The 13,056-nt window shown below is 34.7% G+C and overlaps 1 protein-coding gene across 1 annotated transcript; it reads right to left on the bottom strand.

Moving 5' to 3' along the window:
* Window positions 1-3,726: 3,726 nt before the first annotated feature.
* On the bottom strand, window positions 3,727-11,581 carry LOC136229292 (protein ESSENTIAL FOR POTEXVIRUS ACCUMULATION 1-like). The gene is made up of 11 exons (XM_066017979.1): window positions 11,207-11,581; window positions 10,478-10,534; window positions 10,279-10,352; window positions 8,616-9,485; window positions 8,402-8,495; window positions 8,149-8,310; window positions 7,251-8,021; window positions 4,940-7,159; window positions 4,797-4,857; window positions 4,265-4,404; window positions 3,727-4,169 (listed from the first exon to the last, which is right to left on the bottom strand). The coding sequence occupies exons 1-11, from the start codon at window positions 11,259-11,261 to the stop codon at window positions 3,859-3,861; spliced, it is 4,815 nt and encodes a 1,604-aa protein (XP_065874051.1). The 5' UTR covers window positions 11,262-11,581; the 3' UTR covers window positions 3,727-3,858.
* Between the last annotated feature and the right edge of the window lie 1,475 nt (window positions 11,582-13,056).

Genomic DNA, 13,056 nt, shown 5'->3' with positions numbered 1-13,056 from the left:
TAAAAAATATCTTTAAATTTACCATTAAATATATATATATATATATATATATATATATTTATTGGTGTTCGCTATGGTTACTTTGTTTTTTACAAAGTACCGTTACTTGGTGTGGTTTTCACCATTGGATTAATTAAAAGTAACGGTACTTTGTAAAAAACAAAGTAACCATAGTGGGCACCTATATATATTCTGTAAGAATGTCATATCGTCCAAGTGATGAAATGTCATTTTCATAAAAAAATTATTATTTTTAACTTTTTGTTTTAAATATTGTTTTTCACCTCTCTAACTAATGGTTTTATTCAAATTATGTTAATATTAACATATGTTTTTTCATCATCCCCCTAGATGTCTTTCTAGTCTTAATTAATGCGTTAAGGTATATATTCACAGTCCAAGCTAGGATTTTTTTTAAAAGTTATTATATTGGTCTTCTTTTTTAGAGTATCCATTGGATTAGGTTAGCATTTTTTTTCTAAAAGAAAATATGTGTCAATTCAATATGGTTATCGAATAATTCTACAAATGACAATGTCAATGGTATCATTGGGACTGATAAAGGTTGAGTTCTGCAATGATTTTTATTTTATTGTTTTTAGGTTTTTTCTATATGGATGGAGAATTTTATGTGTTGTGCAGATTCTAAGCTACGATTTCAATGAAAATTAATGACAATTAAGAACTAATTCATTTAACGAGGAATTAATGTTAACCAGTGTAACCACTAAAACAGTACAAAATTAATAATGAACATTAATTCAATTAATGATATTTAGTTCTCTAATAACCACCATTGAGCTTTTATGTATTGATTTTAATTTGTTTGACTCATCAACATTTGCTGATGTGTCACTCTCATAAATGATTTTTTAGATTAAGCTTTTATATATATATATATATATATATATATATATATATATATATATATATATATATATATATATCAAAACCAGACCGGTTAAAGAATCGAAAAAAGACAGAGGGTCAATGGTTAGAAGTTCAACCGAGATTTAACCGAAATTCAAAAAAACATATGAAAATTATATTTTTATTCTCATTTAAACTTGTAAGGCATTACAATTTTAACTATATTAATAAAAATTATACTAATAATAATTTTTTTTATATCAATTTATGATATTTTGAAATATTAAATTAATAAGTTTAATATAATAAAATTAAAAATTTAATAAATTCATTATATATAAAATTGAAAAAGAAATATACTTTTTAAAATAAATAGTTATTATTTTGATAATATATTATTGACATATAAATATATTAAAATAATAGAATAAATATTTTATAATTCAAACTTAAATTATATATTTTACTAGATTTTTAAATTTGTATATATTTAAAGTTTAAATACTAATTAAACTTTATTAGTAGTGAGAATATAAAATAATTTTTTATAATATTTATCTAAATATAAAACAAAATAAAAAAAATTAATACTAAATATTATTTTAATTATTTAATTTATAACATGACTATATATTCGTACATAGTTAATAATAAGCATAAGTAAAAGGATGGTGTAGTGATAAGCCTTATTATTTATAATTAAGGGATCCTAGGTTCAAATACTACCTTTGTATAAAACTTAAATTTTTTTAAAAGTAAATATGGGTGAAATCTAACTGGACCAAACCGCTCAACTGAAATTGGGTCAATCAGTTTATGGTTGACCCAACCGGTTCGAGCAGCTCTGGTTGATTTTGAAGGATGAAAAAACTAGACCATCTTTGGTCCGTAAATATGACCGATTTTGGTTTAACAGGGTTGATCAAGCCGGCTTGATCCGGGTCTAACAACTATGATATATATAATCTAATTTCTAAGAAAAAATACCTTTAAATTCATCATTAATTGAAAACAGAATAATTTTATTAAATTGAAGAACATAAATAATAAAATTGCAATAAAAGGGATATAATAAACCTGTTTAGATGAACTGGATTAAATGAAGAAGAAGATTATGAGGCCTCATGATATTACTCTCCTTAAGACAAATTTTGGAGCAATCGACAATCGTCTCCCACAATACAATAAAAGTGTGAGTCAAACATTAACCGTGTGTGTCGAATTATCTCCAGAACATCCAGAACTAGAATAAACTAATCGAAACAGAATAATAATTTATTAAATTGAAGAACATAAATGGTAGAATCGCAATAAACTAGATATAATAAACCTTTTGATGAGCCGGATGAAAGGAAGAATACAAACATAAATTTTAACGCAATCGATAATCGTCTCCCAAGTTACAACAGAAATGTGAGTGATACTCTAATTGCGTGTTAAATTATCACAAGAAAACTAAGAAATGGGACGAACGAATCGAAACAGAAATTCTTGTCACTGAACAAAATTTGCCATTGAGGAAAAGTTTAAGATGAACTGTATTTTTATTTCGAATGAGCCAAAAGTCACTCTTATAGGGAGAACTATTGGAATTTTTTTTCTCAATTAATTCAGGATTAATTAAATTTTAATAAGGAATTAATCTTACATAATTAATTTATGTTAATTACAATTTAAACCACTTTAACCACTAAAACATAAGAGTTCACATAATCGGTTAACTAGTCTATTGATAAAAACTATTAACCAATCCAATTAATTTGATTAAACATATTTCGATTAACCTACTACTTCGGTCGGTTAGCCATTAGTAACTTTTTGTTAGCAAATATCACTTTAAATCTATAATAATTCACTTTAATAGCTAATTATTGATCCAACCAGCCCATTCAAATGTCTATTAGGTAAGGATAAATTTAATTTTACTTTGAAACCATTATAAGTAAATTTCTACCAAATTTCTACCGTTTCTTACCATACGAGTAAATATACACTTTCTTAAAAATAATAGGAGTAAATTTAAATCACATGCGTGGTAGATTTTCTTTACCATTTATGTAGGCACAATTCCTCTATAAATTCTAAACTCCTAATTCATAGTATCCAAAACATATTAAAAATAGTAATTTATTTAATTTGAGATAATTTAAATGTGGAAGATTTTCTTTACCATTTATGTAGGCACAATCACTCCATAAATTCTAAACTACCTAAAACATATTAAAAATGATAATTTATTTAATTTGACATAATTTAAATTACTACTGTATAAATTTAAATTATTACTATTTGATATAATTATAAATAACTTTTTAAAACTGAATCGCTCTGAATTTCCCATGCAACAACACAACATCCGAACTCTATCACTCTGAATTTCCCCTGCAACAACACAACATCCGAACTCTATACGAACAAGTTCGAACAGTACAGGAATCTGAATGATTATTTTCAATTGTAAAGAAAGTTAATATGTACAAATTAACCAGTAACTGAACTCCAGGATGTCAAGAATTCTAGGCATTTTTAGCCCCACCCTTTTACAAAAAGATGGCAGGAATTCTAAGCATTTTTAACCCACCCTTTTACAAATAATGCTGGTGTAAAATCGATCTAAGGTTAAATGTTGAAAACCCCACCCCCCCATGTCACCGTGTGATGTCACCACACAGAAGGGCCATGGGGACAAAAAAAAAAAGGATTCTATCAGATTGTTCTGACCTAGTATAATAAGCTCAAGAGGTTGGTCTTACTTCACCATTAACGAGCCTAGTATAATAAGCTCAAGAGGTTAGTCTGTCTTCACCATTAACGAGTTTAAATCATTATACTGGACTAGTGAACACATGGAGGGGATTTTGGACGTAACATGCTCCCTTCTTTTTGGGGAAAAAAACAAAGAATAGTCTATATATGCTTTGAACAGCTGTGAACCTATACAACTTGTAAATGACTAATGAATAATATACATAAAAGCCAACAACTAAACTAATCATCAACCCGTTGGATTTCACCCATCATGATCCTATTGCTTGTTACTTTAAAACCAAGCAGAGCAGGATCAATTTGCCTACCTTTCTTCCCTTTCTTTTTCCCGATCCGGCCCCCTTGGGTCTCCGATGATTCTGACCCAGCCGCTTCTTGAAATGATGTAGTGGCGGTCTTCTTGACATTACTTTTAAGCATGTCTATAAATGATGGCTCTGATGCATCAGCATCGCTGCAAGATGAGCTGCGTTGGAAACGCGTCTCTTTCTTACCAGATGCTGCATCGGAAGCTTGGTTCGGTAGGTTTCCCCCTACAGAGTTAAACGGAAGAATTGTTAGGATAAAGTGAGCAACATAACAGACCCTTACCAGTATTAACTGTATGGTGGAAAAAGAAGGAACCTACCTTCGACACCACTTGAACTTTTTCCCCGAATAGCTGCATCGGAGATCAGCTCAGATATCCCTTCTTGCGATGATGAAGAACGGGAAACAGGCGGTCGCCTCAATAACATATTTTCTTGGCCTTTGGTTGGTAGGGGTACCCTGTCAAATAGAGCATTTTACAAATCAAATTTTTGAAGCTGGATTTTCAGAAGAAAAACAAAGTGCCGTTCAGCAACGAACACTGAAAATCTACATAAAGCGTTCGGAGTACACGGGTAGTAGCTGTTGCAAACGGTTATCCTAATTTGGACAGTAATCAAAGGTTGAGCATTTTGTGTGATTTAACAATAGATAACTAATACGCCAACATAGAAATATTATCATCTCCAACATAATCACAAGATTTAGATCCTACTCACAATTAAGTTAAAATACCTAAATAATTATCAGGAACAGAGTTACAACTTCTCCTAGAGGCTACTGGAGAGGAAATCCCGATTTATTCAATCAACAGTAAGAAAGAGAAAAGGAATTCCATATGAAAAACTTACTGAATCGTGTTGATATCTTCAACAAATGAATTCTGTGATCCACTCTTTTCATCGTAAAAGCCTGCATTTTCAAGACTAATAAGAATACTTGAACATATATATATACATATGCAAGTATTGGCAGATACTAAAGAAAATCTTACCAGAAACACCAAGAGAAGAATGTCTACTAAGAGAATTGCCGAAAGCCTCTCCACGATCTGCAGAGACTAACCGCGCCTGCTCGGATATGCCATTGTGAATATCAGTAACTGGCCTTGTCATAGCCTGGCTTTTGGATGCATACCTCCTCCCTTCTACCTCTAGGTACTCTCTATTAATAGATGGCTTATCGAAGAAATTAGAGTCGGAGAGAACAGCCTGAGCAGTCTCATTAGAGCTCATTAATGATGAATGTCCATCGCGCAATAGTCCCGATTCAGATCTGTATAGTAAATTTTCTGCATTTCCCATGTTGATGGCCTGCTCACCAGCAAAAGGAATCTCTGCTGACTCACAAGAACTAGAACCATATGATCCAACTGCAAATGAGTTGCTCAAACTGGCTTCTCGGTCTGGAATAGCACCAAAAGGATGTACTGAAGAACTTGATACAGAGTAGTTAGCTGATGGTGACCTCTTCTCGAAAAATTGTCCATCATTGTTGTGTAACGGATCAGCAGACTGATGCCCAGACTTCTTATGTAGCAAGTCCATCAACAATCTTCTTGACTTGTCATCATTCATTCCATCAGACATCCATAAACTTGGATCCTCAGGAATCATTTGAGAATGAGACTCCCTTCTCGGCTGTTCAGCATTAATATGCAATTGTTGAACTTGCGATTCCATCCAGTCATTTGCTAAAGACCCACTGCTTTCAGGCCAACGGCCATCACTAGCATCCAGATGCGAGACATGGAATTTATTAGGAACCACGGGATGATGTGAATTATGTGGGTGGCTGCCAGAAGACATTGCCCCCAATTGACCAGAGGATTGCATTCTTGAGTTCAACTCCTGCATATCTAAACCGTGGGCATGAGCCATAGCATTTACAATATCCATATTCATCCCTGAAGCACCACCAGGCATAGACAGAGACCTCTCATATGGCGATGATGCTTGTTCAAAAAGCCCTTGCCGAAGTCGGTCTTGAAATGAAAGATTTCGATCAAGATGGCTCAGCTGTTCTTCAATTGGTGCCCTCTGCTGTCTCTGATAAAATTCTAATGGGTTAATTCCAGAAGCTCTGGCATTACCAGCAAGAGTCCTTACCAAATGATCATTTTCATTTACAGGCCAGAGAGAATCAACATGCCTCTCTGCTTCCATATTCCGCTGCCTCAATCCCATTGACAACTGCCTTGCCTGCAACTGTTCTTGAAGAATTTGATGCTCTAGAGATTGCATTTGTCCATGTTGTGCACGTGATAATAGCTCAAACATATCCCTTTGCTGATCATGCTGGGATGTCTGCCCAAACTTTGCTTGAGCAAGCTGCTCCATAGATGGAACAAAATGCCTCTGAGAATTATGAGATCGTTGTTGCAGCTCATGCAAAAGTTGTTGCTCCAATAGAACTTGATCAATGATGTTGTTCCCTCTAATTGGATCAACATGTGATTGGGGGAGACCAGGATCAGAAATCTGACCATGCAGCAATTGTTCAAGAAGTACCTGCCGAGCTTGCGATTGCTGTCGTTCCTGCAAAAGCTTCTGCTGTTGTTGAAACTGTTGCTGTTGCTGCAACTGATGCTGCTGCTGTAAGTGAAGCTGTCTCTGTTGTTGTAGTTGTTGTTGTTGCAGCTGAAGTGCCAAAAGATGCTCCACATCAGGATGGTTTGATAGCTGTTGATGTTGAATATGATTCAGACCTGGCAGATGGTCTAAGAGTGATTGATTCAAGTGCGGATGAGATGACAGCAAATTTCGCTGTTGGAGCTGCTGCTGTTGAAATTGCCGTGACATAAGCTGCTCCGCTAGATCAAAACGATTAGATTCTTGTTCGACAAGGGACAAATGGCGAGCAGCAGTAGCATCTTGAAATGAGTTGGGAACAGAAAGCATATCTTGTCTGTAAGCATCAGACCATTTCTCAGCAACAGGAGCTGGATCAGTCATAGCACCAAATGGAGAAGACCTCATCACGCTAGAAGGTATATCAGAATGATCAATTTGTCTTGTCTGAGAACCTTCAAGCTCAGACCAGAATAGGCCAAAAGGGTGCAACTTATTTTCACTCTGATATGGTAAACCAGGTTCTGTAAATTCATTTGGAAGAGAGTGGATGCTATTAGCATTCGTCAAAGAATCATGAGCATTTCCAGATGACTGGATACCAGAGTAGCCACCACTCCCAGGTCTTCCAGGAAAAACAATTTCTGGAAAATCAAAACAATTAGCATAGAATAGGAAGAGAACCCTGCAAGTAAATCTAGAAGTACAAATAGATATTAAGAAACAAGAAAATACCTTCATCTTGGGCAACAAAATCGTGAAAGTTTTGATCCTCAGAGAGTGGCAATTGCAGTGGATTCTCACGCTCAGACATTCTTGGTTGAGCATGCTGAGATGAATGATAACTGAAATCAGACAATGGCTGGCAGAGCTCATTTACAGAAGATGAATCAGTATTTTCCAGACCAGCAGAACCAGAAGGTAGACAAGGTTCTCCTCCTAAAGCACCAGACTGTTCCAACTCAGTATTGGGATACCCAGACCTCAATCTCAGGCGTGGCATGACCTCGCCCAAACTTTGGAAAGGTGTACCTTGAGGAGCATCCGCCAAACAAATTGGCAAGTCTGTTCCAAAATAACCTTCTTCAAACCATAACATGATGTCAGCTCCAAGGAAAGGCCCTTGAGTCTCCCCATGAGGATCAATATAATAGAAATACAAGTCCTCAAGTGAAATCTCCTTTTCCAAGTCCTTTGCTTCACTATTTCTTGCCAAGTGTGATTTAGTTCTACCAAGGTCTTGATCAGAAGAAGGGAGAACAAATAGAGAGTTTGAATCATCAGGAAGCTTAGATGTCACATCAGGATTAGACAAAATGCCATCAGAATGAAAATGTCCACTTGGAAATGAGTTCACCACCAGCCTATCTCCAGCTGTGCCAAGCTGAGAACCATCAACAGAATAAGTGCTTTCTTTGGTATTCCAAGCACTGTCTCTCTCCAAGACCGGGGCATTGACTCTATCAACTGCAGCCTTGTTTCCTTCTTCTCCAACAACCGCTTTTTCTACAACACCACCATATCCAATCATTTTCTCTCAATTATAAAAATAAGGATGGCAAAATAATACAATTTCCACAAGAAATATACAGAAAATTAGCATATGTAATGATGAAGATAATATATTTCTCACCTTTTACCATATTTACTTGTCCATCATGATTCCAAGAGGAATGATCACCATCAACTGGATAGGAACCATCGTCTATGGCATTAAGGTTAGCAGCAGGTTCTTCAGAAGGTACTGAGGGAAGGATACCCAATTTACCTTCATTGACTTCATATTCTCCACCACCTTACATGAGAATACAAGTAGAGAACAATTCAGATGAAAAATAAATAAGAATTATTAAAAAAACAATCAAATCAAGTGAAGCTAAAATTACCTGAACCACTTTCAGACGACTTCCCTTTTCTAAATGAATTGAACATCACTCCACTATTCGTTATCTTCCCTTTCCATATATCAGTTAGCATAGCCTGTCAGCATCACAAAAATTGATTCACAGAAAAGAATCAAGTCAAATGAAAAATGCTTTGCTCATACATATGCCCACCAGGGACATAAATGGATAAATGGAAGAACTCCAAGTTACTAACCTCCTCCTCATCACCAGGAGCAACAAAAGCCAATGGTTCGACAAAGCCAACTTGAGTTATTGATGGCAATTCCTCCATCTCGTCAGGCATTGCAGCAAAAAAAGAATCAAGCTTCTGCCGACGATAAATGTCAAGAAGCTTTCCTCTTGGGTAGCAAAATGCATTCATTGTAAGGTGTGGCTTGCCAATGACACTTCCACCTCTGTATAACTGAGGAACAGCAGTTGTGCCTATAGATGAAGCCCTACCAACGGCATTGGATCTTCCTCGTCCAACTGCAAACCCCAAATTGGAACTGTCACCCCGCCCTCCTCTCTCAAGTCCAAATCCAGGTGCAGCACGGTAGGAAGCGGAACCTGTGGAATGAACCTCCATTCTATGTCGTGGTCTCCACTTGTCCCTAGACTCTGATTCACGCTCAGAAGTTGGACGGTTGTTCAAGATGGATGAAGGATTGTCATTGTGAGCATCATCTTTCTCTCTTTCCAAATCTGTCCTCTTCTCAGACCGAGATTCCTTCTCTTTGTCTTCAGGACCCCACCTAGATGACCATTTACTATCTCGGCGTGCCTCATGCCCTGAGTTGCGGTTATTACCATCATGCCACCTATCAGAGGAAGGCAAGACTCTGTTCTCCATCGTTTCTCTGACTGAAACACTGTCCGCACGACGATCTGTTTTCCTGCGATCTCTTCGAGGACCAAGTAAGCCAGTTTCCCTTTCCTCTTCACGCCAGCGGCTGCTATTTTCATTTTCATTAGCAATCCTTCTCCAATCTTTTTTTTCGTCAGTTCCATCCAAACGCCAACCTTCCTTCTGGCTTGGATCATTGGTATTGCCAAGAGACACTGAAGTTACAGCACGCATATCCTGTCATACACCCATGGAAAGTGAGCCTTCATGAAAATATGCTAATGACAGTACTTGAAGATAGCAAATTATAGAAAAATCAAGCTAAAAGAAATGGAAAAGGAAACAAGAAAAGATTTATGTATTGGAAAGGCATCAGTTCCCCAGTCAAATTCCTGATGAAAGGCGGAGAAACACATGAAAAATTATCATTAGGAATTAAACATACCCTAGCTATGGCATTCTTCAGAAATAACGATATCAAATAATCAAGATCAATAGAACACTATATTGCCCAAAGTTTCGCCTAACAATAGCTTTGAATTTCAAAACAAATCTTGTACAAAAATACAATGTCTAAGATGAAAGCCAAGGCATAAGAACAAGACCCATTCAAGGGGCTAAATCTCCATTCATATCACGAAATAAAACTTATCACTAATCCAAAGACAAAGTAGGCACATAAATCATCAAGGAAAAAATTTCTAATACAAATCAACGTAGATGCATAATGTATCAATCCTTAATAAGATCGGAACCAGATTCAAATGATAAGCATTTAACACATTGCAAGAGAGAAAAGATGTGCAAATAATATCAAGAGGTGCAAAATCTCAAGGTTTAATAAGCCACGGAGTTGAAGCAAAAACAAATTTTGAAACCAACTTTAAAAATGATACTCGCAACCAACTATGACAAATTAATACTGTCAAAAACATAGCAAAAACTACTTTGACATTTCAATAGCACATATCTAAAATATTTTAGAAACTAAATGAAAAGGTAATGTTCTTCAGATGAGGTAAAAAAGTACCATCTTGGTATCACTTGGTTTGCTGTAAAGCCACTGAGGAGACAGAGGTATGCTGCTGTCTGATGCCAATTGATCTGTGATACATGGTCAGTCAACAATATTACTTATACATGGAGGAAAACACATAAGCAATTACCATATCGTTACACCAGTTAAAAGTTGAAATGCCAAAAAAAAATAGACAGAGAGAGAGAGAGACCTTTTGTCTCGTCATGTAACCCCACAAGGCCTTTATCATCACTTCCTGGAGCTTCAACTGGATTAACAAGAAAAACAAATACATAAGATGAATGTTATTTGTTTAACAATCGTGTGAAAAGAAACTGTCATTAGCTACCATTGATGCACAAATTAGCAGAATAATAGCCTCATTGGTAATTTTCATCATCCAAATTCATAAATGAAAAGTAACTGTAGGAAGAAAATGTTTAATTGCCATCTTAAATGTATACCTAAGACATCAATTACAATAAAAAGAATACTAAACCTAATAAATGTTAGCCCTAAAATATGAAAACAATTACAAGAAAAGGGAACTAAAATTTGAAACATCGAGAAAGACTATGAGCAAGTAGCAGTTGATGATATTTAGAACGGCTAGGAATGGATCAAAATCATACACTAACAATAAAGAAAAACAAACTACACCAAACAGTTGTAAGCAAAGTAGACATTCCTGAACCAAATCCAAAAACAATAGCCTAAATCATTAACAAAAGCAACAGGATCTCCATTATCACCACAAAAATCAACGACCGAACTTAGCATTCAACAAGAAAAATTCAGAAAGAAATAAAGAAAATCCAAAGCAATTAAATAAGCACGAATTAAATACAGCAGAGTACAGATCAATCGAAACCTAAAATTAAACTAAAACTTAATTAAACGCTCAATATGAAAAAGAAATCAAAACTAACTCAAACAGTACCTTTAGGGGTCCAGGAGTGATCGGAGTCGGGCAGATCGAGCTTGGTTTCAGCCATCGGAGAGTCGAGAAAATAGAAGGGGGGAAATATAGGAATCAAATGAGAAACCAAGCGAGCAAGATCGAATCGGCGATTCGGAGGGGATTGAAAGATGAACTTTCTAGTAATTACAAAATGAACAACAGAGAGTATGTAGAAAGAGAAGGAGAATACGACCGGAGACGAAAGAGGTGAAGCTGCTGAAAATGGAGGAAGTTAGGGTTTTCAAGCTGTGAAATCTGCAGAGAGAGAGGAAAATGGGTGAGAAGAGGAGGGCTGGGCTTGGGTGGTCAGATGAAACAGAACAGCGAAAATCAACTTAAACAAGTGAAATATATGATTGCTGGGTTTTCTTTATATATTTATTTATATTTATATTTTTCTAATATAATATCTTATACAAATATAAAAATAAAAAAATAAAATAGGGATAAACACTAATTTTGCCCCTAACGATTTTCTAGAGAATTCAAATAAACTTAATGGTCCCTCATATATTGAAAGTATTGATTTTTGACCCCTTATTTATTATTTGGTAACAGATGTTTACTCATCTATTCAAAATGCTTATTTTTGGTTTAATGTTTGTCCTTATCTATTCAAAATTGATGAAATCTCAGCCATCAGATTTTACTAATTTTGAATAATGAGTTAAATTAAATGTTATCAAATAATAATAATAAGTAAAAGCAAATAATAACATTTCAAATAGGTAAAACAAATGTTACCAAATAATAGATGAGACCAAAAAAACAAAGTTTTTTTTAAAGAACGTTTTGAATAGTTAAATAATACTTTATTCTAATTCAAATATCTAACGGTCTAAGTTTTGTTTTTCACAAAGTAATTATTATTTTATTCGTTTTTAATATTGGATGATTGATATGAAATTAATCCAACAATGGTAAACACAACGATAGATTCTATGGTTATTGACTAAAGTTGCTCGACGAGCTGCAATTTAGATTCAATAAAGGAATTAAAAATCAAAACATAGGAAGTCGATCTTAACTGACTGCTCGACGAGTTGATTGCGATTCTAGAATTAGAAGAAAAACTCAAATCTGCCTAAAAAAATTCTAAAACCTTCTTTACTTAATTCCAAATCAATTATGGCAAGAAAAGAAAGCATCCTTGAAAATTAGGGAGATACAAATCTGCCTAAAAAACTCCAAAATATTTCTTACTCAATTCCAAATTAAGTATGGCAAGATAAGGAAGCAAGCTTAAGATTAAAGAGACAGTTTAGGTGATTTTTAAGTAAATAGGAGTCTCAAAACTCATATAAATAGGGACCTTTGCTAACTAGCTCACACACCATTTAGATCGTTTTCATTATTGTTAGAATTCAGTTTGAGTTTTGCTTTGAAATTGTTTTCATCATTTTATTTCTACCTTTTTCTTAGTGTAGCGTCAAATTAAGAGTAAATTACATTAATGGTACCTAAACTATATCCTAGCTCACACTTTGGTATTTGGATTACATTTTGTTCCAAAAATATATCTCAAGTAATGGTAACTAGATAATTTAGTACGTTTAGCCAGTCACTAGCCGATCAACGCAAGTTTTCATCATTTTTAATTAAAATTTTAACTAAGTTTTCTCTTTCTCTCTTAAATTTTATATCTCTCTCTTAATTTCTTTTTCTCCCTCTCACCCCCTTTTTCATTCTCACTCTCTTTCTCTTCAGGACAAAAGCCATGTTCTCTTGCTTAAGGTCGAAGACTGCAATAGCTCGTTTTTAAATTCAAATCCTTAGAAGGAATCCATAAGCAAGTGACAAAGACACATAGAGAGACCATATGAATACAA

The sequence above is a fragment of the Euphorbia lathyris genome, chromosome 5 (assembly GCF_963576675.1).
Source record: "Euphorbia lathyris chromosome 5, ddEupLath1.1, whole genome shotgun sequence".
Taxonomy (NCBI): domain Eukaryota; kingdom Viridiplantae; phylum Streptophyta; class Magnoliopsida; order Malpighiales; family Euphorbiaceae; genus Euphorbia; species Euphorbia lathyris.
This window is presented reverse-complemented; position numbering and strand designations above follow the sequence as displayed.

Excerpts from the sequence above, each read along its gene's own strand:
- LOC136229292 (XM_066017979.1), bottom strand. The coding sequence starts at position 11,261 with ATGGCTGAAACCAAGCTCGATCTGCCCGACTCCGATCACTCCTGGACC. Across the intron at positions 8,496-8,615 it reads CTCCTGGTGATGAGGAGGAG|GCTATGCTAACTGATATATG; the intron begins GTTAGTAACTTG and ends TGATGCTGACAG. Across the intron at positions 4,170-4,264 it reads AAGTTCAAGTGGTGTCGAAG|GGGGAAACCTACCGAACCAA; the intron begins GTAGGTTCCTTC and ends TTAACTCTGTAG.